The sequence below is a fragment of the Eriocheir sinensis genome, chromosome 26 (genome assembly GCF_024679095.1).
Source record: "Eriocheir sinensis breed Jianghai 21 chromosome 26, ASM2467909v1, whole genome shotgun sequence".
In the NCBI taxonomy this organism is placed as follows: Eukaryota; Metazoa; Arthropoda; class Malacostraca; order Decapoda; family Varunidae; genus Eriocheir; species Eriocheir sinensis.
In genome coordinates this window covers 13,179,705-13,205,718 of record NC_066534.1, presented here as the reverse complement: position 1 = coordinate 13,205,718, position 26,014 = coordinate 13,179,705, and the positions used below count along the sequence as shown (strand labels likewise).

The 26,014-nt window shown below is 47.2% G+C and overlaps 1 protein-coding gene across 1 annotated transcript in view; it reads left to right on the top strand.

Moving 5' to 3' along the window:
• LOC127003781 (uncharacterized) overlaps positions 1-19,680 on the top strand; it is a 74,578-nt gene extending 54,898 nt beyond the window's left edge. Inside the window, exon 2 of the mRNA XM_050870808.1 lies at positions 19,095-19,680. Coding sequence (XP_050726765.1) covers positions 19,118-19,648 — 531 coding nt within the window. The 5' untranslated portion in view covers positions 19,095-19,117 and the 3' untranslated portion in view covers positions 19,649-19,680. The remainder of the gene's footprint in view (positions 1-19,094) is intronic.
• The last annotated feature ends 6,334 nt before the right edge of the window (positions 19,681-26,014 follow it).

Genomic DNA, 26,014 nt, shown 5'->3' with positions numbered 1-26,014 from the left:
GAGAGAGAGAGAGAGAGAGAGAGAACGAGCAAGAAAAGATGTCGGGAAGGGATGGGACAGAGGCGGGAAGGAAGGAAGAGATAGCTTGAAGAAGGGGGATGAATTAACATGTAAGAAGGAATGGAAAGATGAAGACGATATAAAAGAATGAAGAAGAAAGGGAGAGAAAGGGAAAGGATGAAACAGAGGAAGGGAGAGGTAGGTAGATAAAGGGAAGATCGTGTAGGAAAGGATAGAAGATTGAAATGGATATAAAAGAAGAAGGGAAAGGAGGGAGGGAGAAAGGGTGGGAGCGAAAAAGTAGAAACACAGGAGAGAGGAAAGAAATCGAGAACTGAAGAAAAGAATAGATATGACAGATGTAGAGGGAAAGAAAGTATGAAAAGGGCAGGAGAGGAGGGAAGCAAACGGACAGACACAGTAGAGAAAGGGAGAGCACAAAGGAATGATGGAAGGGATAAATGGATATACACGATGGAAGGGAGAGAGAGAATGGAAGGGAAAGGGTAAGGGAAGCAAAAGCGACACACAGAGTACAGAAAGGGAATATAGAGGGAGGAATGTAGATGGAGAACTGAGAGAAAGTAAGAATAGATATGACGGATGTAGAGGGAAAGAAAGTATGAAATAGGAAGTATGAGAGGAAGAAGAGATTGCAGCATGAAGGTAGGATAGGGGAGGGAGGGGAGCGGAGAGAGAAACGGTGCAATAGGACCCTCCCATCATTTTTTTATGCTCTCCCTTTCTCTCACCTTCCGTTTCCCTCCTCTGCCTCCCTTCCTCCCCTCTTTCCCCTCCCCTCTTCTTTCTCGCACTCTGGCAGTTACATCCTTTTCCTTTATTGGGAGAATATGATAAGGAAGCGATGAAAAGGAAAGAAGGAGGGGGACAGATTTTTATATAACAGAGAGAGAGAGAGAGAGAGAGAGAGAGAGAGAGAGAGAGAGAGAGAGAGAGAGAGAGAGAGAGAGAGAGAGAGACGGAGAAACACCTGTGCGAATTGAATATACTGTACTGCAACGATGTGGGGTCAGGTGAAGGGACAAGGCGGAGGGAGGGAAGGAAGGGCCATTCATACCTGTACTGTGTGTGTGTGTGTGTGCGTGTGTGTGTACGTACCCCCCTCCACCTACTTCAATTACCATACGCGTATTAGTATTCAAACAGCTTAATTCCTTCTCGTGTTGGTGCTGGAACGCTAAAGGACCCTCTCGCTGGTGGTGGTGGTGGTTGATATAATTGTAAGGGTGGTGGTGGCGGTGGTGGGGTGGGTGGGGGGGAGAGGGAGTGTTTGGGAAGGGAAGGGAAAATAAGATGATAAAGAGAAAATGGAGAAATATGAGAAGTGAGTAAGTGGAGGGATAGGAAATAAAAGGAAAGGAGAAAAAAGGAGATATAAAAGTTAAGTGGAGGAAAAGGAAAAAAAGATAGCAAAGGAGAAATATGAGAAGTGAGTGAATGATGAGTAGAAGAAAATAGTAGTGATTGTGGTGGTGGTGGTGATGGTTGATGTAATAGTGAGGGTGGTGATGGCTGTAGTCGTTGTGGTGGTGGTGGTGGTGATGGTGGGGGGGGAGTAGAGGGGGAGGGGGATGTAGTTGAGGTGTTTTTTGTTAATTAACGTTGATGGGAAAGGTGATGAGAGGTCTTTGACGCCCCCCGCCGCGTTAATATTAATGGTGTGACGCAATGAGGGGAGGGTGCATTGAGAGGAGGAGGAGGAGGAAGAGGAAGAAGAAAAAGGAGAAGAAGAAGAAGAAGGAAGTGGTGGTGAGGAGAGCAACCACCACCACCACCACAACAACAACAATAACAACAACAACAGGGGAATGAGGAAGAGGAGGAGTAAGGTCTGAAAAAGAAGGGGAGGAAGAAAAACAAGAGCAGTAGAAGGAGGAAGAGAAGGAAACGGCGGAAGAGAAAGTAGAAAAGGAGAGAGAAGGAAACGAAAAAAATGAGAACTTGCAGAAAGGAGGAGAACGAAAAGGGAGAGAAGAAAGAAAGAAGGAAAAACAGAAAGAGCGAGCGATAGGAGAATCAGAAGAAGAAGAAGAAGGAATGAAGAACAAGAAAAAGAACAAGAACAAGAAGCAGAAGATACAAGACTGCGTCGTTCACTGTCAGCTCTTTAAGAAAAATCCCTAATGGAGTATGTACATTGATCGCTGAGGAGAATTGAAGGACAGACAGACAGCAGAGGAGGGCAGAGAATGACGTCAAGGATATAGTGAAGGTGGCGTGGGCGGCGGCTCTGGGAGTAGAAGAGAAGAATGGGCGTGGCGGCGAAGGGCGTGGCGCTGAGTAATCGACGTAGGAATGGGCGTGGCGAGGAGAAGAGGGGGGAAGGATAAGGCTATTGGGAGATGGGTTACGCTGGCCTAGGGAGGGAGAGGGAGAGAGGGAGTGGGATGGTTGGGAAGGGAGGAAAGGGAAGATGAAATGGAGAAATAAGAGAAGAGGGGAATGGAAGAGGGATAAAAAAGGAGACAAAAGAAGGAAAAGGAGAGAGGAAAAAAATAGGAGAGGAGAAATATGAGAAGTGTGTGAGTGAGTGGAAGGAAGTGAAGATAAACAGGAGGGAAAGAAGAATGGGAGAAGAAAGTGAGTGAGTGGAAGGAAGCAGAGAGAACAAGAGAGGAAAGAGAAATATGAGAGAAAATGGAGAAAAATTGAAAAAAAAGAGTATATATAAAGAGGGAGAAGAAAGGACGGGGGGAGTGTGAACAGGGAGGGAGAGAGCGACTGCGTGAGTGAGTGAGTGAGTGAGTGAGAGTGAAAGTAAGGAAAGGTAGGAAGAAAGGGAAACTCAGGTGAGGAAACAGACGCTATAGAATCGTATCCGTAGAGGGAGGACAGGTGAGTTATATTACCTGCTAACAATTGAATGTGGACGAGTTTGTCTGTCAAATAGGGGAGCTACCTGTCTATTGAGAAGAGCCTACCTGTCCATTAGAGGGGCTACCTGGGGATGATTGGAAGGTTACTACCACCAGGAGGCTGCGGATTGAAAGGGAGAGTTTGTGTAAGAAGAGTGTTTTAGTGGCCTTTGATTTCGTTTGTGTGTGTGTGTGTGTGTGTGTGTGTGTGTGTGTGTGTGTGTGTGTGTGTGTGTGTGTGTGTGGTGATAAAATATGAAGTGTACACGATTTCAATGAATATGAATAGATAGTCAAGAGTAATTAGTATGATTTGTAGGTGTTTGGAATGAAGGATTGTTTTAGGAATGTTATTTTAAGTTAGAAAGAGAAAAAAGTAAAGCCCTCCGCTCCCCCTTCTCTCTCTCTCTCTCTCTCTCTCTCTCTCTCTCTCTCGTATGCAAATGAGGTAATGACCAAGAAACAAGAACTTTCGTAAAGACGCGTGATGGATGTGGGGATAAGGAAAGAGAGGAGGAGGAGGAGGAGGAGGAGGAGGTAGGTAGGTAAACATGGAGCAAAGGGGAGGTGGAGGAGGTAGAGAGACGGGGAAGGAAGAAGATAGGTAGGTAGGGGAGAGAAAGACGAGGTGAATGGACTGGGAGGTAGGAAAGAGATGGACAGAGGACAGAGAGAAAGAGGGAGACAGAGAGCGAAGGAATAAGTGGAGAGATAGAGAGAAAAGGAGAAGGTAGGAGAAACGAAGAGGGAGACAGGAAAGGGAGAGAAGGAGGGGAGGAGGAAGAGTGGGGAAGGGGAGAAAAGGAGGAGGCTGGGGAGGGGGTATGGAAAGAAAATAAAGATGTAAAGGAAAGGTGAAGGTGACATGGAGGAGGAGGAGGAGGCGGCGGAAGAGGAAGAAGAGGAGGAGGAGGAGGAGGAGGAGGGGTTGAGTAATTGATCGCAGGAGGGGGGGAGGGGGACTGGGGATGAATAAGATTAAAAACATGAAATTAAGCGTTTGAAACTGTCACAAGGGGAGGGAGGGAGGGAGGAAGGGGCGAACGAACGAGGGAACAAGTGAGGGAAAAACAGCGTAAGGGAGCAGAGGAGCAGGAGGAGGAGGAGGAGGAGGAAGATAAAGGAAGAGCAGAAAATACACAAAGAAGATGGAGGAGGAGATATTACGAGACGATATAAAGGAAACTGTTCTAACTTACGTAACCGAAGAGAGAGAGAGAGAGAGAGAGAGAGAGAGAGAGAGAGAGAGAGAGAGAGAGAGAGAGAGAGAGAGAGAGAGAGAGAGAGAGAGAGAGAGAATAATTGGTCCACATGAAAAAAAAAAACAGGAAAAAGAAGAAAACGGACAAAACCATCTCTGAAACAACACCAGGAACAACAACAGCACCAAAAAATCTCACAAGAAAAATGGAAAATGCAAACGAGGCGGAACGTGAAGGAAAGAGAGAAAAAAAAATATCAGATGTACCCAAACGAATCTTATACTTCGAGATGAAAAAAAAAAAAACACCTTTTATATAATCAACTCAAGAGGAAGAGGAGGAGGAAGAGGAGGAGGAGAAGGAGGAAGATAGGCTGTCCTTGGGTGTTTGTTCTGTGGGGGATTTTAAGCTAAAAAAAAAAAAAAAAAAAAAAAAGGAACGGAATCTTGGGAACGAAAAAAAAAAAAAAAAAAAATCTGGTGACGTGGGAAGGAAGGGATTGGTGCGGAGTGGCGTTTGGAATATCTTATAAAAACACTGAAAAAAAAAGTCCGGTGTGGAGAATTAGGAGCAAGCAGGTCAAGTAGGAGGAAGGAGGAGGAGGAGGAAGGAGAAAAAAAAAATGTTGCTTGGAAATAGGGAAGAGAAAGAGGAGGAGGAGGAGGAGGAGGAAGGAGAAAAAAAAGTGTTGCTTGGAAATAGGGAAGAGAAAGAAGAGGAGGAGGAGGAGGAGGAAGGAGAAAGAAAAAAATGTTGCTTGGAAATAGGGAAGAGAATGAAGAGAAGGAGGAGGAGGAAGAGGAATGAAAAAGAAAGAAAAAAAATGTTGCATGGAAATAGGGAAAAGAAAGAGGAGGAGGAGGAGGAGGAGGAGGAGGAGGAATGAAAGAGAAAGAAAAAAATGTTGCTTGGAAATAGGGAAGAGAAAGAGGAGGAGGAGGAAGGAGTGATGAATAAGAGAAAAAATGGTGCTTGAAAATAGGAAGAGATGAAAGAGGAGGAAGAGGAGGAGGCTGTAAAGATGGATTAGAAGGAAGAAGAGCAAGAAGAAAAATAAAGTGTCGATAAAAACAGAGAGATGAAAGAAAGGAATGAGATGAAAAAAAAGACGCAGTAGTGGGCGTGGCAGCGATGAAGCAGAAAACAACCGAAGAAATAATAGAAAAGAAGGGAAAAAAAGGAAAACGAGAAGTGGAAGGCGAGGAAAGAAGGCGGTAATAAAGAAGTCATGGGGGAGAAGGAGAGGGGGGAGGCGGAAGGTGAGAAATGGAGGTGGCGATAAAGAAGGGACGAGGAGATGGGAAGGAGAGGGTAAAGAGGGGAAGTGTATCGTAATTGTACTCTGACTAAAAGAAGAAAAAAAGAGCTGCTCGGAGGCGCTAGAAGATGAAGGAAAACCATTAAGGACGAATTATGGACAGAGAGAGAGAGAGAGAGAGAGAGAGAGAGAGAGAGAGAGAGAGAGAGAGAGAGATTAGGGGAAGGAGGGGGCAGGAGGGGGCCGCTGAAAGAAAGAAAAAGGGCCGGCGGCGCGGCATCAGGGTACGTTCTGGGGGGCTGAGCGGAAGGGACGATTTCGGGAGGGTGGGCGGCTGCAGGCGGGCGGGGGCGGGCGGGCGAGGCGTGGAGGGGAAACGACAGAGGGGAGACTAGTGGGGCGTGGGGAGGAGAGCTTGAGGCGTTTACGTAGGCGTGAGGGTGTCGGGAAGCGGGGAGGGGGCGTTTTCCGGAGGTTGTGGGCGGTCCGGGGAGGCTAGTGGGGTGTAAGAAGGGCTCCAGGGATTCTGCGTCGGTGTTGGGGTATCCGTGGCTGGCGGGGAGGAGGGGGGCGTGTGTCTGGAAACTCCGGCAGCGACAGCAGAAGCGGGTCGGCGGCGGCGTACCCTGAGAACGGGGACGGCGTGGCCAGGACGGAGCGGCGGCGGCGGTGGTGGCGGTGAGGGGAGACAAAGGGGAGAGGCAGACAAAGGAAGGCGAAGAGGACCACGGTGCCTCTGGAGCGGTGGATAGGCGAAGAACCGGTGTGGTGTTGGATAGACCAAAGGAAGGAGAGAGGACCGCGTCTTTTTGTGGATTGGAGGAAGGGAGAAAGAGGCGCAGCAGTATGGAGTGAGCAAAGTCTGGATCTCACTCTTTGAATAGAAGTTAAAAGACGAAAATAGGTAACACTGGAAAGAGACAAGAGCGAAGTCCGTCTTTTGGAAGCGAAAAATTAGGAAAAGAAAGCCACTATGAAGTTAAGAAAAGGACGAAAAACTGGCTTGTCGGTGCCTCAGAGAAGGATCAAAGGAATAGTGATTGATGAGAGTGATAGTAAAATAAAGCAGGAGATAAAAAGAGAATTAGAGAAAGATAGAAGAACGGTACTCTTAGCATGCCTGAAGACGATGGTTATGAAACGGTAGAATAACAGAATAGCGGTTGAGCCTGTGAAACGGAGGAGGAAAAGGAGGAAAGACATAAGGACGAATACGGGTTGAAAGAGAACCCAGGAATAATGCATGTGGAGTGGAGGACGAAGAGGAGGAGGAGGAGGAAAAGGAGAAGGGTTGAGACAGGCCTTTGATGTGGAGGGGAAAGTAGGAGGGAGGGAGGAAGGAGAGCCGAATGACACAGGCGGAGCAAGTACCGAGCTCAAGGATGAATGGAAAGGAAAACAAGCGGAGAAGGAAAGGAAAACAGACACACAGACCCCCCTAAAAAAAACAACCTTGACGGAAACGTAAATTTAAATCTCGAGGGTCAAGAAAAAGGATTAAAGACGAAGGCTGAAAAAGAAGACCTTGGTGAAGCGGAACAATACAAACCACACGAAAGAAAAACAGTCGGTAATTACGGTAAAGAAAAATGAAATCATCCCGGATATTATTGACTTGAAGAATCGTGAGGAGAGAGAGAGAGGGGGGGGGAGGGCAAGCTGCAAATAAAAGCATCACCGCTGAAGTGGAGTGAAGAGAAAACGATCAACTGGCGGGAAGTGGATTGGCGGCGAGGGAGAATTAATGGAGGATGAAAAGACGGAGAGAATGATCGACCTCGCAGACGAGCCACGCGAGCGAGCGAGCGCCGGAGGAAATGCTTTGTGGCGCTCCGGGGATAAAGGCGAACCCGGAAAACACGAACATTGATGGCGAAGATGCAGGTAGTATTAATAACGGTAATAATAATAATAACAATAATAATTTTAGAAAGCAGCGTTAACAATAAGTGATACCAACGTCTAACATGATCTTACATAATTGAACCTAGGGTTAAAACGGAAAAAAATAGGTAAAGTGCAAGATCAGAAATAAGAAATAATATAGATAATAATAATAGGTACCTCCACCTAACATGCCCGAACATAATTGAACAAAGGGATGAAGCGGTAAAAGAAAACGAAATAAGTGTAAAACTCCTGCGGCGTTTACGAGCGAAATGCCGCGATGAAACAACACGAGCCGAGTCAAAACATGAAGTCGTGAGATGAGTGGCGGAGGCTGTTATTGACTCAGCCTCCGCCCCGCGTCTCGGCCAACGAAACCTCCGCCGCCGCCAAGGAAGGCAAATAAGCGCCGCGGCTGTCGCTACGCTGCTCATGTGTCCCCAGGCCGCACGTTATTCCCCCCGCCCCATTCACACAAGGTTAAAAGGAACGTTTGTCGAGCCTCGCCCGCGCTGCACGCGCCGCCCGAGGCCGCGGCGACAAGTGTTTTGTTGACGTACGTGTGTTGGTTTTGGAGTTGCGTAACGCTGTCAGTCAACACACGCCCGTGCCACGCCTTGCCGCGCCCCGCGTCACCTGGCTGCGGGGCCTCCGACACGGCGACTCCCGGTACGGCGGTGTAAGGTGGAGGTAAAGGGGAAGCCACACGCTATACAACGTAGTACTCACAGCCATGGCGTGACCTTTAAGTTTGTACCTCAGCGGTTATTGAACTGGGGCCCCTCGCTCCTGTAACTCCCCCGCTGTTTGTTAACCGAATATTAGATGAATGTTGTGGTCAATATACATCTGCCAGTCTGTCTATCTATCTTCCTGGACAGAGCGACAAGCTCTTGTGTCCCGGATGTGAGGGCCTTGGGTTTTCAACTAGGGTTATATACATGTCTTTGGCTATATCAGACCACCACAGCGGGAGGGGAGACACAACCCCGGCTGATACCCGGTGCCCATTCCCTGCTGCCTGGACAGGGGCACAGGTGTAAGGAGGCTCCGCTCATCAGTCTCCAATCCGCCGGGGAATCGAATCATGGATCTCTAGGTAACGAGCCGAGCGTGCAGACTACTGTGTGTGTGTGTGTGTGTGTGTGTGTGTGTGTGTGTGTGCTGGAGGGGAACAGGGAGGAAAATTTTAAGGATGCAGGAAGCTTATGAAAAATAAATAACAAGGGAAACATAGTGATGATTCAGGTCATCAAATTGTTTGTAATATGTTTTTTTAAACTTCACAAGAGTCACTGTGACGAGAATAAATTGTTCAGAGTTAGCCACATTTACAAAAAATAGAACAGAAGTTTTGTGTGCGTGAGAGGATTTAGGGTACGTGGACGCGGCGGTAAAGTGGCAGCAAATGGGGGGTGAGGGAGGGAGGGGCGGGGGAGGGGAGGCGCGGATTATGTAAAAAAAAGTTGGTGGCTTCATCCCCCCCCCCCCCAACACCGGCCTCAGCACCGCTTGTTAATACCCCGTGCAGCGCGGCAGGTGACGAGGCGGCTGTCCGCGCTCTCCCCGCGGCCACGGCGTGACGGGTGTTTCCGCGCCTGAAGTGTTGCCTTCATGACGCGACGAACGCGACGAGGCGCACGGCGTCCTGCTGCGGCGCGTCACTACAGCCGCTATAAAAAAATGTCTGTGTGTGTCTGTCTGCTTGTTTGTGTGTCTGCCTGATGGACGTAAGCTAAGCCACGTACAGACAACAATTCCACCTGCGACTCGGAATTACTTAACCGTGTGTGCGTGTGTGCGTGTGGGTGTGCGTGAGAGAGAGAGAGAGAGAGAGAGAGAGAGAGAGAGAGAGAGAGAGAGAGAGAGAGAGAGAGAGAGAGAGAGAGAGAGAGAGAGAGAGAGAGAGAGAGAGAGAGAGAGAGAGCATACGCCAAGGAGGGTGAGGGGCCGTGCAAGGATCTGTCTGACACTGACGCGTACCTTCACCGCATGAGAGATATTTTACGATCCATTTTTTTCTTACCCTTGACAAGATTTTGCTCGCTAGTAGCCGAGAAAATCCTCCCAGGGCGCCATCAGGGGTGTCCGGAGAGGCGTTATTCGTCCCCTGAGGCGACTGGGCATCGGGGGGGAGGGGGGAGTGAGAAGAGGGGGGGGGCGGCGATCCCTGGTGTAGCCGTTCTTTGTGACGTCACGGGAACAAGAGTAGGGGGTGAGGGGGGAGTTAGATAGGTGAATGGCCGCTCTCTCTCTACGACCCCACCCACCCCTACCATTACTCTCCCTACCATTCCCACCTGCCCACACTCTTCTCCCCCCTCTCAACCCACCCATCTTTCTCCCCACCACTGTTCTCCCTCTCCCACCACCTCTCATCTGTCCTCGCTTTCTCCACCTGTCTTCTTTTTCTTCTTTTTCTTCTTTTCTTCTTTCGCGTGTCATTGTTTTCCTTTTTCTTCGCCAGTCAAGGATAAAGAAAATGTTCACACACACACACACACACACACACACACACACACACACACACACACACACACACACACACACACACACACACCTGAGTTTCTATCATCCCTCCCCTTGTTTTCTTTTGTGTTTTTTCACCCCCTTCATAAGTCACAATTCCTCCCCGCCTCCCCTCCTCCCTTCCTCTCAACTCTCTCCCTCCTCCTCCCCCCCTCTTCCACTCTATCCCCGCCTCCCCTCCTCCCTCGCTCTCACCTCTCTCCATCTTCCTGTCTCCCCTCCCCCGATCTATCATGCTCTCTATCTCTCTCACATGCTTGCTTTCCTATCATTCCTTTCCATTATGTTCGTTTCTCCCCCTAAAAAAAAAAAAAAACTACTACGCCCTCTTCTACTTTCCTCTCCCCCTCTCTGCGCCAACCACCACCACCATCACCACCACCACCACCACCACCACCACCAATAACAGGGTTCCTCGCCTCTCCGCTTCTCATTATCACTCCCTAAAAAGAAAGATGAAGGAGGAAAAAAGGTTTGACACAGCCGGAGTTCTTCGTCGACATGTTTCCTCCCCCTTATTTTTCTTTTATTTTTTCTCTCTCTTGTTCCATCTTCTTAGCGTTTGAAATGGTGGTGGTGTTTTTTGTTTTTTTTTGGTTCGTGTATTTTTTTTCTGCGTTCGCATTTTTTTTATATTATTTTTGTTGTCCTTTATATATTTCAACGCGTGTATGAATGCGAAACTCCGTAATGCATGTAGTGTAAACGCTCTTGCCGCGGAAACTATAAAAAAAAGAAAGAACGAAGAGAAAAAGAAAAAAAAAAAGCTGAATATAATGCGTCTTTAGTCCGTGTGTGTGTGTGTGTGTGTGTGTGTGTGTGTGTGTGTGTGTGTGTGTGTGTGTGTGTGTGTGTGTGTGAACAAGGGCGCCATGATCCGCGATTATGCTGATGCTTCATTTGTCGGGGATTGTGGGTCTTCGCTGGGTCCGAAATTTTGCCGCGAAATGGGGGAATAAAAGGGCCGGGAGCAATTAGCATTTTTAGGGTCAAAACTGTGCTGCTGAAAGGTGGAAAAGATAGACAGGAGGAATATTAGACAGGTGATAGACAGGCAGGTAATGATATGTAGGTGTTTGGTATATGGGGCAGACAGTGAGGAGGAGAAGGATGAGGAGGATAGTTAGGGCAGGTCAGAATAAAAGGAAGATAAACAGGAGGGACATTAGACAAGTGATAGACAAACAGGTAATGATATGTATGTGTTTGGTATATGGGGCAGGCAGGGAGGAGGAGGAAGAGAAGGAGGAGGAGGAGGAGGAGGAAGAGGAGGATAGTTAGGGTAGGTCAGAGGAAAGGGAACGCAAGAGGCAGCGTAGTAAAGATAGCGAGAAGACGATGGGGAGGCAAGGGGGCAGGGAACCAGGCAGGGAGAAGGATGAGGATATAGTTGGTGTACGTCTGGAAAAAAGGAAGGCAAGAGGTAGGGTGGTAAAGGCTGTGCAAAGAAGATAGGCAGGCAGGGAAGAGACGGAGGAGGTGTGATAAGGAAGGTAGGAAGAAGGTGAAGGTTAAGGCAGGTCTGGAGGAAGGGAAGGGAAGAGGCAGGGTAGTGAAGACGGGGGAAAGAAGATAGGCAGGGAGGCAATGAAGAGGGACGAAGGAGGTGTGATAAGGGAGGCAGGAAGGAAATGAGGGTTGGGGTGAGGAAAACGATATAGATGGGAACGTCGAGGAAGAGAAAAAAAGAAGGGAAGGTGAAAGAAAGAAATGGAGGAAGGGGTGGCAAGAGGAAGGTAGGTAAGAAAATGAAGGTTGAGGCAGGTCGTGAAGGGAAGGTGAGAAAGAGGTATAGATGGGAACGACGAGTAAGAGAAGAGAAGAAGGGAATAAGGAAGGAAGGAATGGAAAGGAAGGTGGGAAGAGGAAGGGAGGTAAGAAAATGAGGGTTGAGGCAGGTCATGAAGGGAAGGTGAGAAAGAGGTGTATATGGGAACGACGAGGAAGAGAAGAGAAGAAGGGAATAAGGAAGGAAGGAATGGAAAGAAAGGTAGGAAGGAGGGACGGAGAGGTATGTAAAGTGTATAAGGAGGGAGGCAGGGAGGGAAGGAGGGAGACACGCTGAAGGAGAGAGAATGACGAAGCAGACGGCAAAAAAAAAAAAAAAAAAAAATAAATAAATAAATAAAAGTAAAAGAAAAGTATCCAGAACGTTAGGCAAGTGGACTCAAGTTGTGACCGAGTGAATAAGATCAGGAAGGAAGGCTGAAAGATGCGATATTAAGGACACGAACAAATTTACGTGTCATGAACCAATCCTCTTCACCTGCTCGACCGCACGTGTCTGATTGCACTCGTACCGCTCCCCTCTCCTCACCTGAGACTCAACCTGCTGCTCATCATTCGAGGGGACACGCTACCTGCTAAATGCTTCTCCTCTCCCCTCACCTCCTCTCCCCTTGTCCCCTCTCTATCCTCCCTACCTACCTACCTACCTTTCAACCCTATCCTGCTCACTGCAATCTTCTCCACCTCCTCTCTCTCCTCCTGTACCTTCCCTACCCTAGTCCCCTCTCCTCTCTCTACCCCCAACCACCCTTTTCAGTGTCCCTTCCCCTCTCCTCCCCTCCTTGACCATCCCCTTCCCTCCCTTCCCTCAAATGTCCTCTCCCCTCCTTCTCCTCTCCCCTCCGTCCCAGGGCTTATAACTGATGAGTCTGCGAGTATTTTTAGTCCGCAAGAGCCATTAGAAGCAAACGAGGAGGTGGAATGAGAGGCCGTTGCAGAGAGGAGGAAGGGACGCGTTGGGGATGGGAAGGGGATGGGAAGGGGCGGTGGGGAGTTGCAATGAGCGTCCGTGTTGGTGTTGGACAAGGGAAGTGTGTATGTAGTAGTGGTGTTAGTGGAGGGGTGAGGGTGGAGTTGATGTGGTGGTGTAGGTGTTAGTGGAGAGGGGGTTGAGGGGATGTGTGGTAGTGTAGTGGTAGTGATTTAGAGGTGGAGTGTGATAATGTAATGGTGTTTTTGTTGATGGAAGTGGAAAGAGATGTAGTGATATAGTGTATTGGGGACATGTAGTGAAGGTGGAGGTGGAGAAATGGGTGATGAAGGTGGAGGATTGGGTATGGATAGTGGTGGTGTTGGCGTGGATATAAGAAGGGTAGTAATAGTGATAGTAATAGTAGGGGTGGAGGATTTGAATGGTGAGGTTAAGAGGGTAGCTACAGGTGATGGTGATGGGTGATGCCGATGACGTAGACTGGCGATAATTGTGATAGCTGATGATGATGGTGACGATAGAATGGGATGGTGATCGATAATTGTGGTGGTGGTGGTATGTAGTATTGATGACCGTTGTGTTGGTGATCGAAGAAGTGGAAGGATTGATGAAGGGTAAAGCGAAGTGACTGAGTTGGAAAAATAGGAGAAAAAAAAATCATACCCGTTAGAATAAATAATGAGATAAAACACACTAAGTTTAACAAGGAAATTAAAGCAGTGAGCATAATTACTGAAGCACTCCGTCGTTTCTTGTAACCAAGGCGGCTTTGATGGACGAGAGAGAGAGAGAGAGAGAGAGAGAGAGAGAGAGAGAGAGAGAGAGAGAGAGAGAGAGAGAGAGAGAGAGAGAGAGAGAGAGAGACTGAACACCGCAGGGACGTAGCTGCTCTTGACGCAGTGAGCCAGCACCAGCGCACCTTTCAAGAAGAGTCTGGATGGGGAACATAACATGTTCACGGCCTGTGCCTAACATCCGGGAGATGAACACCCAAAATAAATAAAACTGTACTGACACTCGTGGTGGAGCATATATAGATTTTATTCTGCCGCAAATATTATAAATGTGCATATTTTTAAATAAAAAAAAAAAAAAAAAAAAAGAGAGAGAGAGACAGACAGAGACAGACAGACAGAGACAGACAGACAGACAGACAGACAGACTTTCTAATATAACCAAAAGCAAATAGGACATAAAAAAAGATGAATAATTAATAACTTAATTAAACTGCCCGACACGTGCTGCGACATTTGAACTCAGGTAATAATAATAATAATAATAATAATAATAATAATAATAATAATAATAATAATAATAAAAATGATAATAATAATAATAATAACAATAATAAGAGACAGGTGGGAGAGAGAGAGAGAGAGAGAGAGAGAGAGAGAGAGAGAGAGAGAGAGAGAGAGAGAGAGAGAGAGAGAGAGAGAGAGAGCGAGCGCAAAAGAACACCCTGACGAAGTGGCCGCGTGACCCTCTCCCTACTTGTTGCTTGCACGCGGGACTCACAAGTAAGCAGGTCTTTTAGGTTGGAAAGTCGGCGGGGGGTCCAGATTGCCGGAGCAGCTTAACCAAAGGAAGGGAAGGGGGTGGAAGGGGTGGGAAAGGCTGCTAAGGGGAGCGTAGGAGGTGGGTGGAGGGGCTGCCTGGCTCGTGCTGCAGTGCCTTGGAAATGGGAACGCATGAAGGAGGCGAAAAAGTCGGTGGATAAGGGTGGAGGTCGTTAGGAAGACATAGTATAGTGTGAAGGGAAGAGGAGGAGGGAGAAAATGAGTGTTGAGGGTGATGGAGTTAGGAAAGGTAGTCTGGTATGGTTGGAGTGGATGAGAGGGGCTGTCGGGGCTATGGTGGAGGGGTTATGGTGGGGCTGACAGAGGTGGTAACGGAAGGAAGGGGGCTGATGGGTTGCAAGAGTGTATTGGGGTCTTATTGAAGGGGCTGTTAGTGGGGGAAGGGACTGCAACGACGGACTGAGGGCTTATTAGTGGGTGAAAGGGGAGGGGTCTACACCTGAAGACTTGGTAGGGGGAGAGGGAGGGTCTACGGGTTGGAAGGTGGTGGGGGAGGGGGGTCGCGAGGGGTTGGAAGGTGACGGAGGGGAGGAGGGGCTGCAGAACTGGGCTCTTTGAAAGGAGGAAGGAATAGCAAGGTAATGAGTAGCCTCGTGCCTGCGGGAGACATCGACCTCCTCCAAGCACATAGCCTCCCTCCCCTCCCTCCCTTCCTCTCAGCCCTCCCTCCCTCCCGTCATCGTTCCTTCCCTTCCTCCTTTTGCTCTACCGTCACCCGCACTGGCGTTCCCTCCCTCCCTCCCAGTCTTCTTCCCTCCACTTATCCTCCTTCTTTAGATCCTCAATCCCATCCTTCCTTTTAATCTTGGCCTCACCTCCTCCTCTCCTTCAGCCTTCACCTTCACTCCTACACTCACGCTCCAGCCTCCAACTTCCTCCTCCTCCTCCGCCTCCTCCCCCGTGTCCCTCGTCTTCCGTTGCCGTGTCCTCGTGTCGCTGTCCTGTCCTGTCCACCCGAGGCCTGAGGAGAGCATGGAGGCGACTCAATACTCCTGTCATTGTGGAGTTATTCCCATCGAGGACTCCTGAGACCCGATCACAAGAAGCATTTCCTTGTTGTCCTTCAGCTTGTGGTTTTCGAGGGAGGAGGAGGAGAAGGAGGAGGAGGAGGAGGAGGAGGAGGAGGAGAACCAGAAGAAGGACGAAGAAGAGGAGGAGGAGGTTGATAAAGAGAAGTTTCAGAAGGAGAAGGAGGTGGATGTGATCGTGAGAAAGAAGCAGAATAAAAAAAAAAGACCATGAACAAATAAGAATAATAAAACAAATAAAACCAATAGCATTTAAAAAAAAAAAAAAAGCCGAAAGAGGAACAAGGAGCAAGGTTTCTAAACACATGTTCCACTCGACTATTTCCAATCCTCTCCAGACCCGCGGACGTCCCGAGGGCATGGACGGGAGAGGGGAGGAAAGAAGAGCTCGCGAGTGAAAGAAAAAAAATGCAATACGAGCAATCGCTAATACTATTCTTGACTGACGTGACATGATGCGTTCAGTGTGGGTGCAGGAGACGTGAGTGGGTGGATGAGGGTAGATGAGAGGAAGAACGATGAGGGAGGGAAGGAAGGGAGGGATGATAAATGAGGGAAAGGGAGAGAGAAAGGTAAGGAGGGGAAGAGGGTGTAAGGGTGGGTGAATGAACGGAAGAACGATGAGGGGGAGAAGAAAGAAGGGAAAAAGGAGGAATAGGGAAAAAGGGAGAAATAAAGGGAGGGAGAGAGAGACTATATGAAATTGGGTGAATGAGAAAGGAGGGAGAAAGTAGGGAGACCAAGTGAGAGAGGGAGAAAGAAAGGGAGGTAGAGAGGGTGTGAGGGTGGGTGGATGAGAGGCAGATAAATGAGGGAGGAAAGAAGGAAGGGGTAAAAAGTGAGAGAGGGGGAGAGAACGTGAGTGAGTGAGGGAGGGAGTGTGTGTGTATTAGGTGTGTCTCTTAAATATGCAAAAAAGGCGTAGTGATGATGTAGTGACTTGGTGTAAAGGAGGGATGACGATGAACAGTAGTAATAGTAGTGGTAGTAGTAGTTGTAGTAGTAGTAGTAGTAGTAGTAGTAGTAGTAGCAGTAGCAGTAGGTGTAATTGGCTAACAAAGGCGAGTAAAAAATAATGAGCTCGTGGCATGAGAGTGGAAAAAATAATGAGGGCGAACTTTTAGCGTGGCGTGTTGCAGGGGCTCGGCGGGGGTGTGTTTGTGTGTGTTTTTTGTTACGAGACAGACAGACGGACAGACAGACAGACAGACCCATCAGTCAGCCGCCCGCATCACACCCCGAGGACTTATTTTCCACATTTTGCCTCGGAAACTTATGTAAATAGTGGCTGACGTGTGTGTGTGTGTGTGTGTGTGTGTGTGTGTGTGTGTGTGTGTGTGTGTGTGTGTGTGTGTGTGTGTGTGTGTGTGTGCAAAAATAATAAACGCACATCGCCAGTCATTGAAATTTCCGCCTCTAAGGGAACGCAAAGTCATAATCCGTAGGTCAAAATAAATAAATAAAAGAAAATAGAAGAGAGTAATATAATGATGAGAGGACGAGTGGTAGTGGTGGTGGTGGTATCGGTGGTGGTGGTTATGGTGTGGAAGCGTCTGGTGGTGGTGGTTGGCTGGTCGATGGTTTGGTGGGGTTATTAATGGCGTCGACAGTAAGATTGGCAGGCGGTCGGAAAAGGGTGAAGAAAGGCCCAGAGTAGGTGGCGTGAGGGAGGGAATGGCTGAGTGAATGAGTGAGTGGATGAATTTGTATAATGGTGAGTGAATGACCGAGTGAGTGAGGGCGAGTGATTGTTAGTGAATGAGAGTGAGTGAAAGAGTAAGTCAGTAAGTGAATGTGTGAATGCATGCTTGAGCGATGTCTTTAGTTCCACGTCGACGAGAGTAGAAGGCAAAGGAAGATGAGGAAGGAAGATGAGCGGTAACTTAAAGAAAAGGAGAAGAAGGGTGCAGAAGAAGATTGAAATACAGAGAAAGACCGAACAGACGCTTAAGTACATGTGAAAAAAAAAAAAAACCCAGGAAGGAGAGGACATAGGTACAATAGTATACTGTTAGGAATTAGTTCAGTTAGCCAGGGGATTAGACAAATAACTATTTACCTTATGGAATTAGTCTCGGGCCGAGAGTTCAAGCCAACTATGAGTATCGTCTGAGCTCAAATAAGCCTTGGATTGTACTTAAATACTTCGGTCATCGGCTCCCAGACCGAGACAGAATCACCTTATTCACTGCCTGAAGACTAACCACATTTACCATGAAAGGAATAACAATAGTTCAGTGTTTCCTTTCATGAAATAATAAATAGTTGCCCTTGCGGAATTATAATTAAAGAGCAAGGATAATTTAACCGATGGAAACAGAGAAGATCGAAAGCCACGCCATCTGGCGAGGGAAATTCAAAATACCTCTTCAGACCCACGTGGTTGGTTTTCGTTCACTCCTTCATCACCTGAAAAACAGTCAACACCTCAGCGCTTGCAGCTCCAACGTTAACTCCCGGCAGTGCTTTTTTATACTTTGACTCGAGGAATACAAGACCCTCTGGGACGAGCCTTCGAGAGACAACCTCTTTTGAAACCCTTCTAAGATAAGTGCCCTCTTACTGGGATTACAATTAGGTTTTACTATCAGGCCTGTTAGAATTATCGTTGTAACTCTGGGAGGCGCTTGCGGGGAAGCCTGCGCCTCTGTTAGGTTGGTAAGTTGTTGTGGTTTAGTTGATTTTGTCCTGATGGTGTTCAGTGTCTTGCGAGAAACACTAAAACGTTGGGTACGTAAATTTACTGAATCCCAACAATACCATGAAAAAATAATTCTCACGTAATTGACTGCTCTTTCGGCCACCTCTTCGGATTCTTTACAGGAACAGCGAGTAGCGGGCTTTTTTTTATTGTTTCCTCTTTTTGTGCCCTTGTGCTGTCTCCTGTGCTGTAAAAAAAAAAAAAAAAAAAAGAGAAACGGAGGAAAGGGAAGGGAGGGGAAGAGAAGGGAGCTACACTGACCAGCGGAGAACGTGCAGAACAACTCCATCAAAATACCGCCATTAGGACTATATATAGGAAAAAAAAGAGGCTAATCAAGGCAACATCAGCAGTGCACGGAGGGAAGGGCGTGCGTGCGTGAATGCGTGCGTGTTGTGTTCGTGACGGCAGCAAAGGTCGCGGCGGACTTGAGGAGAATTGCCGAGACGAATGAGACGAACGTGTAATGAGCGGCAGGTGGTGATGGCGGCAGTGGTGTTGATGGTGGTGATGGGTGCCGCAGGTGAAGAAGAAGGAAAGGCCGTGGAAAGAAGGGGTGGAGCAGGTGGATGAAGTGTGTGTAGTAAATGGTGACATGTGGTTAAGGGCGTGATGCGGAAGTGGTAGCGACAACAACAACAACAACAACAACAGGAGTAATGGCAGTTTTTTTTGTGTGTGTGTGTTTTGGTATAGCAGTTGTGAGGGTAATAATGATGATGAAGAGGATTAGGAGGAGGAGGAGGAGAAGGAGGATGATGAGTGTGTTAATGTTACTCTATTAACCTTAATACCTGAATTTCACCTGGATTCACAAAGTCACCAGTAAAATCAAATATAAACCACACTTGACGTATCCAGTGGGAGTCATTGTAGGGTCAGGAACATCATTATGACTATTATATCAGCAAGTGCACATAGGGATGTTAAGTGTTCGTTTACTGACCTCGTGCGTGTGTTTGTGTAGGAGTGTGTGTGTTTGTTTCCCGCCTAAGATTATAAGTAGATAGCAGCTTGGCGTTCACTCGTCGACTTTGATGTGTGTGTGTGTGTGTATGTGTGCGTGTGTGTGTTTACAGCAGAGAAGACAGTGCAAGGGGGTAAAAAAAAAGAAAATAAAAAAAAGCCCGCTACTTACTGCTCCTGTGTGTGTGTGTGTGTGTTTACAGCAGAGAAGACAGTGCAAGGGGGTAAAAAAAAAAAGAAAATAAAAAAAAAGCCCGCTACTTACTGCTCTTAAGTGTGTGTGTGTGTGTGTGTGTGTGCCAAGTCAAGTGCTCACCCACTGACCCTGTGCGTGTCTGTGTCTCCCTGCAGAGTGTGATGGTGTGGGCGTGACGATGGACCTCCCTCGCGACTCCCCACACCGGGGCCGCGGGTTTATGGGCGGTCGGTCACCTACACCCCATTCTTCGCTGATCCACTCCCTCGTCTCCCCCAAGATGGACCATTCCCCCACCAGTCCTCCCTATGTCGCCAGTTCCCCTTTGCTGGGCGAGTCTCCCTCGGGCATTCCTCGTTCCCCTGTCTCCCCCCTGGGCGTCTTGGTCAAGAGTGAGCCCCCTGTGTCCCCATCGGGCCCCTCGGAGTACCAAGTGAGGCCCAAAAAGCCGCGTTCCGACGGGGAGAGGGCCGAGTGGGCCTCCTCCCCCGGCGCCATGAGCATCGACTCCCTCTCCCCGCCGCCCCAGGGCTCCAATGGTGTCGGGGGCTCCCTGGGACACCCCTCCAGCGGCATGTCTCCGATGTCCTCCTCCAGCTACGACCCCAGCTCTCCCTACCTCTCCAGATCAGGTCAGTCCTCCCTCACACCTCACCCTTCCTTTGGCCGCCCGTCTGCAGGGTTTATTATTACTTTTATGCTACTCTGACATTTTCCTGTATTGACACCTGCCTGCCTGCTGCCTACCTGCCTGTCTCACGGTCGGCTGGGCCTCTCTCGCTCACTCGCTGTCTCGTAAATTTACAAAGAACCAATCTGACGACGAAGCTCCTGAAAGGTTTGTGTGTGTGTGTGTGTGTGTGTGTGTGTGTGTGTGTGTGTGTGAAATATAAAAAGTTTCCCCCAGTCAGTAATTGGGTATGTATTTGGTATCGAGTGGATGCGACTGTGACTAATAGACAGATTGACGAGCTGATTGACCGACTGGCTGATCAACTGAACACTTTATTTTCTTCTCCTGCTCTATTTCCTTTTCCTCCTTTTTTTCATTATTCCACCGCTTTCTTTTTCTTATTCACCATATTTTTCCTCCCCCTCCTCTTCTTCCTCCATTTGAACCTCCACCGTCTCTTCTTTCTCCTCTTAGAACATACCATTCACTTTTCCTTCTCCTCGTCCCCCTCCTCCATCTCCACCTCAAACTCCACCATCTCCATAACCATAAACACACCATTTCCACCTCACACTTCCACTGTCTTCTCGTGTATACCATTTCCACCTAAAACTCCACCATCTCTTCCTCCTGCCCATCATTTTTTAAAGCCTAAACATCCGACTGAGTGAGAAGCAAATCCCTTAATACAAGATAGTGGATGGAACTATTACTCGTACTCTCCCCCTCCCCCTCCTCTCCGTCTCTCTCTCTCTCCCTCTCCCCCTCTGCCTCTCCCCTACCCAGACGTTCCTCTCCGTTAAGTCAGACGTCAGCAACACTTTGATAGCAGCTGCACAGAGGACATTAAAAAAGGAGGTAAAGGAAAAAAAAGACACGTGGAAGATTTTCTGAATTCTTTGATCGGACTTCTCTTTGTTCTCTCGTCTTTCTCTGTCTCTCTCTCTTGCTCCTTCCCTTCCCCCATTTGCTCCCCGCTTTGTCTCTTGTTCCTTGTCATTCCTTTTTCCTGTTTCTTCTTGTTTCCCTTTCTGTCTCTGTTCTGTTCGCCTTGCTTTATTTCATTCTTTCTCTCTTCCTTTCTTTATTTAACTTTTTCTTTCCTCCTCTCTTTCGTATTTATATTTTCTTTCCGTGTCGTTAAACTCGCTCTCTCCTACACACACACACACACACACACACACACACACACACACACACACACACACACACACACACACACACACACACACACACACACACACACACACACACGGCCTTTCATCGGTGTCCCAGATTCTCCACAAGTTCATTCATTCAAAAACTAATCATTTCTTCATAGCTGAATACCCCCCCAACTCTCTCTCTCTCTCTCTCTCTCTTTTTCCTCATTTTTTTCTCTTTTTGCGCCCTTCATCCGGGTCTGGTACACTGAGATAAGATAAAAAGTAAAAAAAAAAAAAATTGGAGTATTTTTTCACCGGTGTTATAATGGGGAAAGTAGTGGGTGATGCTGGTGGTGGTGGTGGTGGTGGTGGCGGCGGCGGTGGTGGTGGTGAAGAGTGCCACTTGGCTTTGGCCCCCAGACGAGTTAGATTGGCACGGTGCCACTTGGGGCTTTAAGGGGCCAGCGGGTGTCACCCATAACGGGGGCCACGGGGGGCACTGGGTAGCGAGAAAAAAGAAGTAGAAGTAGAAGAAGAAGTAGAAGAAAACGAAGAAAACTAAAAAATGATTGGAAAGGAAAAAAAGAAATAGGAGAAAAAGTAGTAGTAGTGTTGGTGGTGGTGGTAGTAGTAGTAGTAGTAGTAGTAGAAGAAAAAAAACGAATGAAAAGGAAAATAAAAAGACTAAGGGGCACTGGGCAGGGAGGAAGAAATGATCATAAGAAGAAAAAGGAAAAGAATAAAAACAAACAGAAGGATGAAAAAGGAAAACAAAACAAGAAAAGATAGAAAGAGAAAATAAGAAGAAATATAACAACAAGAATAATATAAAAAGCTGTACAAAAGTAGTAGTGTGAAGAGACAGAATAAGAAAGTATATGTAGGATGGAAACGAGGCCTTGAGGGTGATGGTGTTGTGGGCGTCCCTTGAATAATGTGTTTGGGTGGTGGGGGGGTGGGGGGGGGGTGTCGAGTTGGTAGGGTGGCGGGTCGCGGGTGTCGAAGTGAGGCTTGGCTGACGGGCTGGCGCGAGGACGAATGGGAGGATCGAGATTTAAATTTGAGGCTTGTTGGAATTTGAATGAGTGGTCTCGCCTTCCAACATGGGCTCGAACTCCTCCTCCTCCTTCTCCTCTTCCTCTGCCTCCTCCTCTTCTGGGTCTTCCATCTCCGTCAACAGCCACCTTCCTCTTCTCCATCGTCTAGTTTCCCACGCCTTTGCAGCCTCTTCCTTCTTCTTCCTTCTTCTCCTTCTTCTCCTCCTCCTTCCATCGTTCATCTAGCTTCCTACTTCTTCCTCCCGTTTCTCACGTCCTAGCAGCCTCCTCCTCCTCTTCCTCCTCTTTCCTCCCTCATCTTCCAGCTATCGTAAAACTTATTTCTTCAGCCTCCTTTTCCTTCCATCGTTCATCTAGCTTCCTACTTCTTCCTCCCATTTCTCACGTCCTAACAGCCTCCTCCTCCTCCTCCTCCTCCTCTTCCTCCTCCTTCCTCCCTCATCTTCCAGCTATCGTAAAACTTATTCCTTCAGCCTCCTTTTCCCTCCATCGTTCATCTAGCTTCCTACTTCTCCCTCCCGTTTCTCACGTCCTAACAGCCTCCTCCTTCTCCTCCTCCTCCTCCTTCTTCCTCCTCCCCCATCTTCCATCTATCGTCAAACTCTCCACTTCTTCCTTCAACTTTCATCTTTCTTACACAAGCCTCCTTTTTCTTCCATCCCTCATCCTTCATCTCTTCTCTAGCTTCACTTTTTTTCTTCAACTTCTTCATTCTTATACAAGCCTCTTTTTTTTTTACTTACTCCCTCGTCGTCAATATTTCTTCCAGCTTCCCTCATCTTTCTCCTCCTGCCTCCATCTTTACATCCTCCTCCCTTTTCTTCATCCCTCCTCTTCTTCATCCCCATCTTCTGTTGTTTTTGCAGTCTCCTTTTTCGTTCTTTCTCATTTCTCCATGTTATTTTTAGTCTTCATTTATCTTTTGCTCCACTCCACTTGCTTATTCTTAAGCCTTACATTCACATATGACCTTTCCTTCCTCCTCTTATTCCTTCTCCTCCTCCTCCTCTTCGTCCTCGTCTTCCTCCTCATCCACGTCACCTCCTCCACCTCCTCCTTCTCCTTACAGACCCTCATTATACGCCTCATCTCCTCCACTCTACTTTTCATAATTACCTCCACAGTCTTCCTCCACCTCCTCACCTGTACACTCTCCACACGACTCTCCTTTTTTTTTTTTCTTGGATTTTAATTTTTTTTTGTCTTGACCGTGAAAGGAAAATGGAATGCTAACTGACTTCATTTATCCATTCATTGTTTTATTTCTCTCTCTCTCTCTCTCTCTCTCTCTCTCTCTCTCTCTCTCTCTCTCTCTCTCTCTCTCTCTCTCTCTCTCTCTCTCTCTCTCTCTCTCTCTCTCTCTCGTCATTCCTTTTTATCTCTCTTATTCGTTTAATGACCTAGATAAAGTTGTAGTGCTTCGGATGGTAGTAGTAGTAGTAGTAGTAGTAGATTGTGTGGGTGACTGAGGTAAATGTCCAGCGATGATTTATGGTGATGATAGTGACGGTGTTATGGTGATGCAACCCTGGCAACAACAAAAAAGCTAATTATCAACAGTGAATAATATCATTAGTAGGAAGTTAATAGTCCAGAGAGGGGAAGGGAAGGGAGAGGAGAGGAGAGTGAGGGGGAGGGAGAGGGGGCGAGATTCAGCTTATGGGGTATCGGAGCGTATTACAGTAGTCTCAGGGTCTTATCTTGTTATCGTGTTGTGTCTCGTCATCGTTGTATGCCGCGTCGCGTTCGGAAAAAGAGCGGCAATGAGATTTAAGTCGGTGATGATTTTTCCATGTGCTTCCTTTTCCTGGTTTTCCTTCCCTCGTCTTTTTTTCCTTCTTCTGTTTACCCTAATCGTCTGTTCGTCTGGCTTTCACTTCAATTTTTTTCTTCATATTTCTTTTGGGGTTCATTATATTTGCTTTTTATTTATTTCATCATATTTTCTTTTAATCGTCAGAGTTTGTGTTATTTAGGCTATGTGTGTGTGTGTGTGTGTGTGTGTGTGTGTGTGTGTGTGTGTGTGTGTGTGTATTTCCTGTACCCCTATCTGTGTATGTGTATCAGTGTGTGTTAGTGTGTCTGTTCTTGTTTGTTTGTCTGTGTTTATTTGTCAGTCTTTGCTTTCTATTCCCCTGAGACGACAATTTCATTTCGATCATCATGCAAGAGTTTTTTTTTTGGCATTCAACTTTTTTCTCTATTTATAAGTGGGTGGAATACATTGTGAAATCTTTGTCTGTCTATCTCTTTGCTGCTCGGTCTGTCTGTCTGTGTGCATGTCAGTCTGTATCAATAAGTCTGTCTGTCTGTCTTAATATTAACAACAAGAACAAGAACAACAACAACACTGAGACGCGCGACCTCTGTGAGTTACTTTAAGCGGTGCCACGAAGACTCATCTGGCACCCTTCCTGGCACGCCTCCTCCTCCTCCTCCTTCTCCACCACCAAGCGAGCAGTTTCAAATCAACACCAACTCACTGAATTCATACGTAAGGTGGCGAGTTATTTTTTTTTTTACATTTTTTTTCTTCGATAAACTCCGTCTCTCTTGCTGCAGGAGGAAGAGGAGGAGGAGGAGGAAGAGGAGGAGAGTCGCGTGCGGTGAAGGGAGGGAGGGAGGGACGTAAAGGGTAAAATTCTCCTCGCGACATTTAGGAGGACAGTGACCTAGTTTTCTGTGTGTTCGTGCGTGCGTGCGTTCGGTCTTGTGTGTGTGTGTGCTTGCGCTTGTGTGTGTGCGTGTGGCTACGTGTGTGTGTGCGTGTGTGTGTGCGTGTGTGGGTTTGTGTGTGTTTAGAAGATGAATTGCTTAAAATTGTCCGCATTTCGTCAATATTTAGATTAGAGAGAGAGAGAGAGAGAGAGAGAGAGAGAGAGAGAGAGAGAGAGAGAGAGAGAGAGAGAGTTGGGTGATTATGGCTCTCTGTGGTAATGTTTTTGGAGGTGACGGCAGGGGTGGAAGAAGTCGGTGGTGGTGGTGGTTGTGGTGGTGGTGGTGAGGACGTTGCTGCAAGTTCATTTATACAAGTATGCAGCAACTGGTGGTGGTGGTAGTGACTGTTTTTTCGTGGGAAGAAATTTATCGGACTGCAGTAATTGAGGTTGTAGTAGCAGTAGTAGTAGTAGTAGTAGTAGATTAGCAATTGGAGATGAATGTACTGGTAATATACAAGTTGATGACCTCATTAGCCTGAAAAACTGATAATTGATGATGATGATGGTGGTGATGGTGATGGTGATGATGATGGTGGAGTGGTAATAATGGTGATGGCGATACTTATAGTGATGGTACCTAACCTAACCCAACCTAACCTCACTTAACCTTACTTAACCTTCAGAAATTGCTAACCTTGCCTAACTTTAAACACTTATACACTTTAAGCACTTTATTATGTTTGCCATATGTATATAAAACATAACACAAAGAAATCAAATTACACGGACAAACAGCCCTTTGCAAGTAGGAACTTTATGGGCATAAATACCTAACCTAACCTAACCATCCTAAATAACTAACCGTACCTAAAGTAACCAAAACTAACCATCGGAAATTGTAATCTAACCTAACCTAACTTAACCTACTTCTCTGGAATTGGTAAAAAAATAGTAAACGTGATCTTCTCCAAATGTCAACTGAAAGAAAGTAAAAAAGCAACGAAAGGGATATTATACCTATTATCTGTCCGTAGTCCATAGAAAGATAGAGAATGTTTAAATGCCAACACTAGAGAAAAGATGAGAGAGAGAGAGAGAGAGAGAGAGAGAGAGAGAGAGAGAGAGAGAGAGAGAGAGAGAGAGAGAGAGAGAGAGAGAGAGAGAGTATGTATGGTGTTGGTGATAAGGGTGGTGTTGACTGAACGGATGTAAGAGTTTAGATTGTGGTGTTGGTGTTGGTGGTGGTGGTGGTGGTGATGATGGATCTGTCATTATTCCTTTCGTGATTGTTTCTGGTGGTGGAGGTGGGAATCGGAGAGAGAGAGAGAGAGAGAGAGAGAGAGAGAGAGAGAGTACATAAACTTCTTCCCCCACACACACACACACACACACACACACACACACACGAGCCGCTCTCCTTCACCTCATCAATTCTAACCACAAATAGTCACACGTTCATTTATTTATTTATTTCACCTTTTTTTTCGATTTGGCCTGAATAAACTCACTTGTCAGGCTGACCCTCCTCCTCCTCCTTCT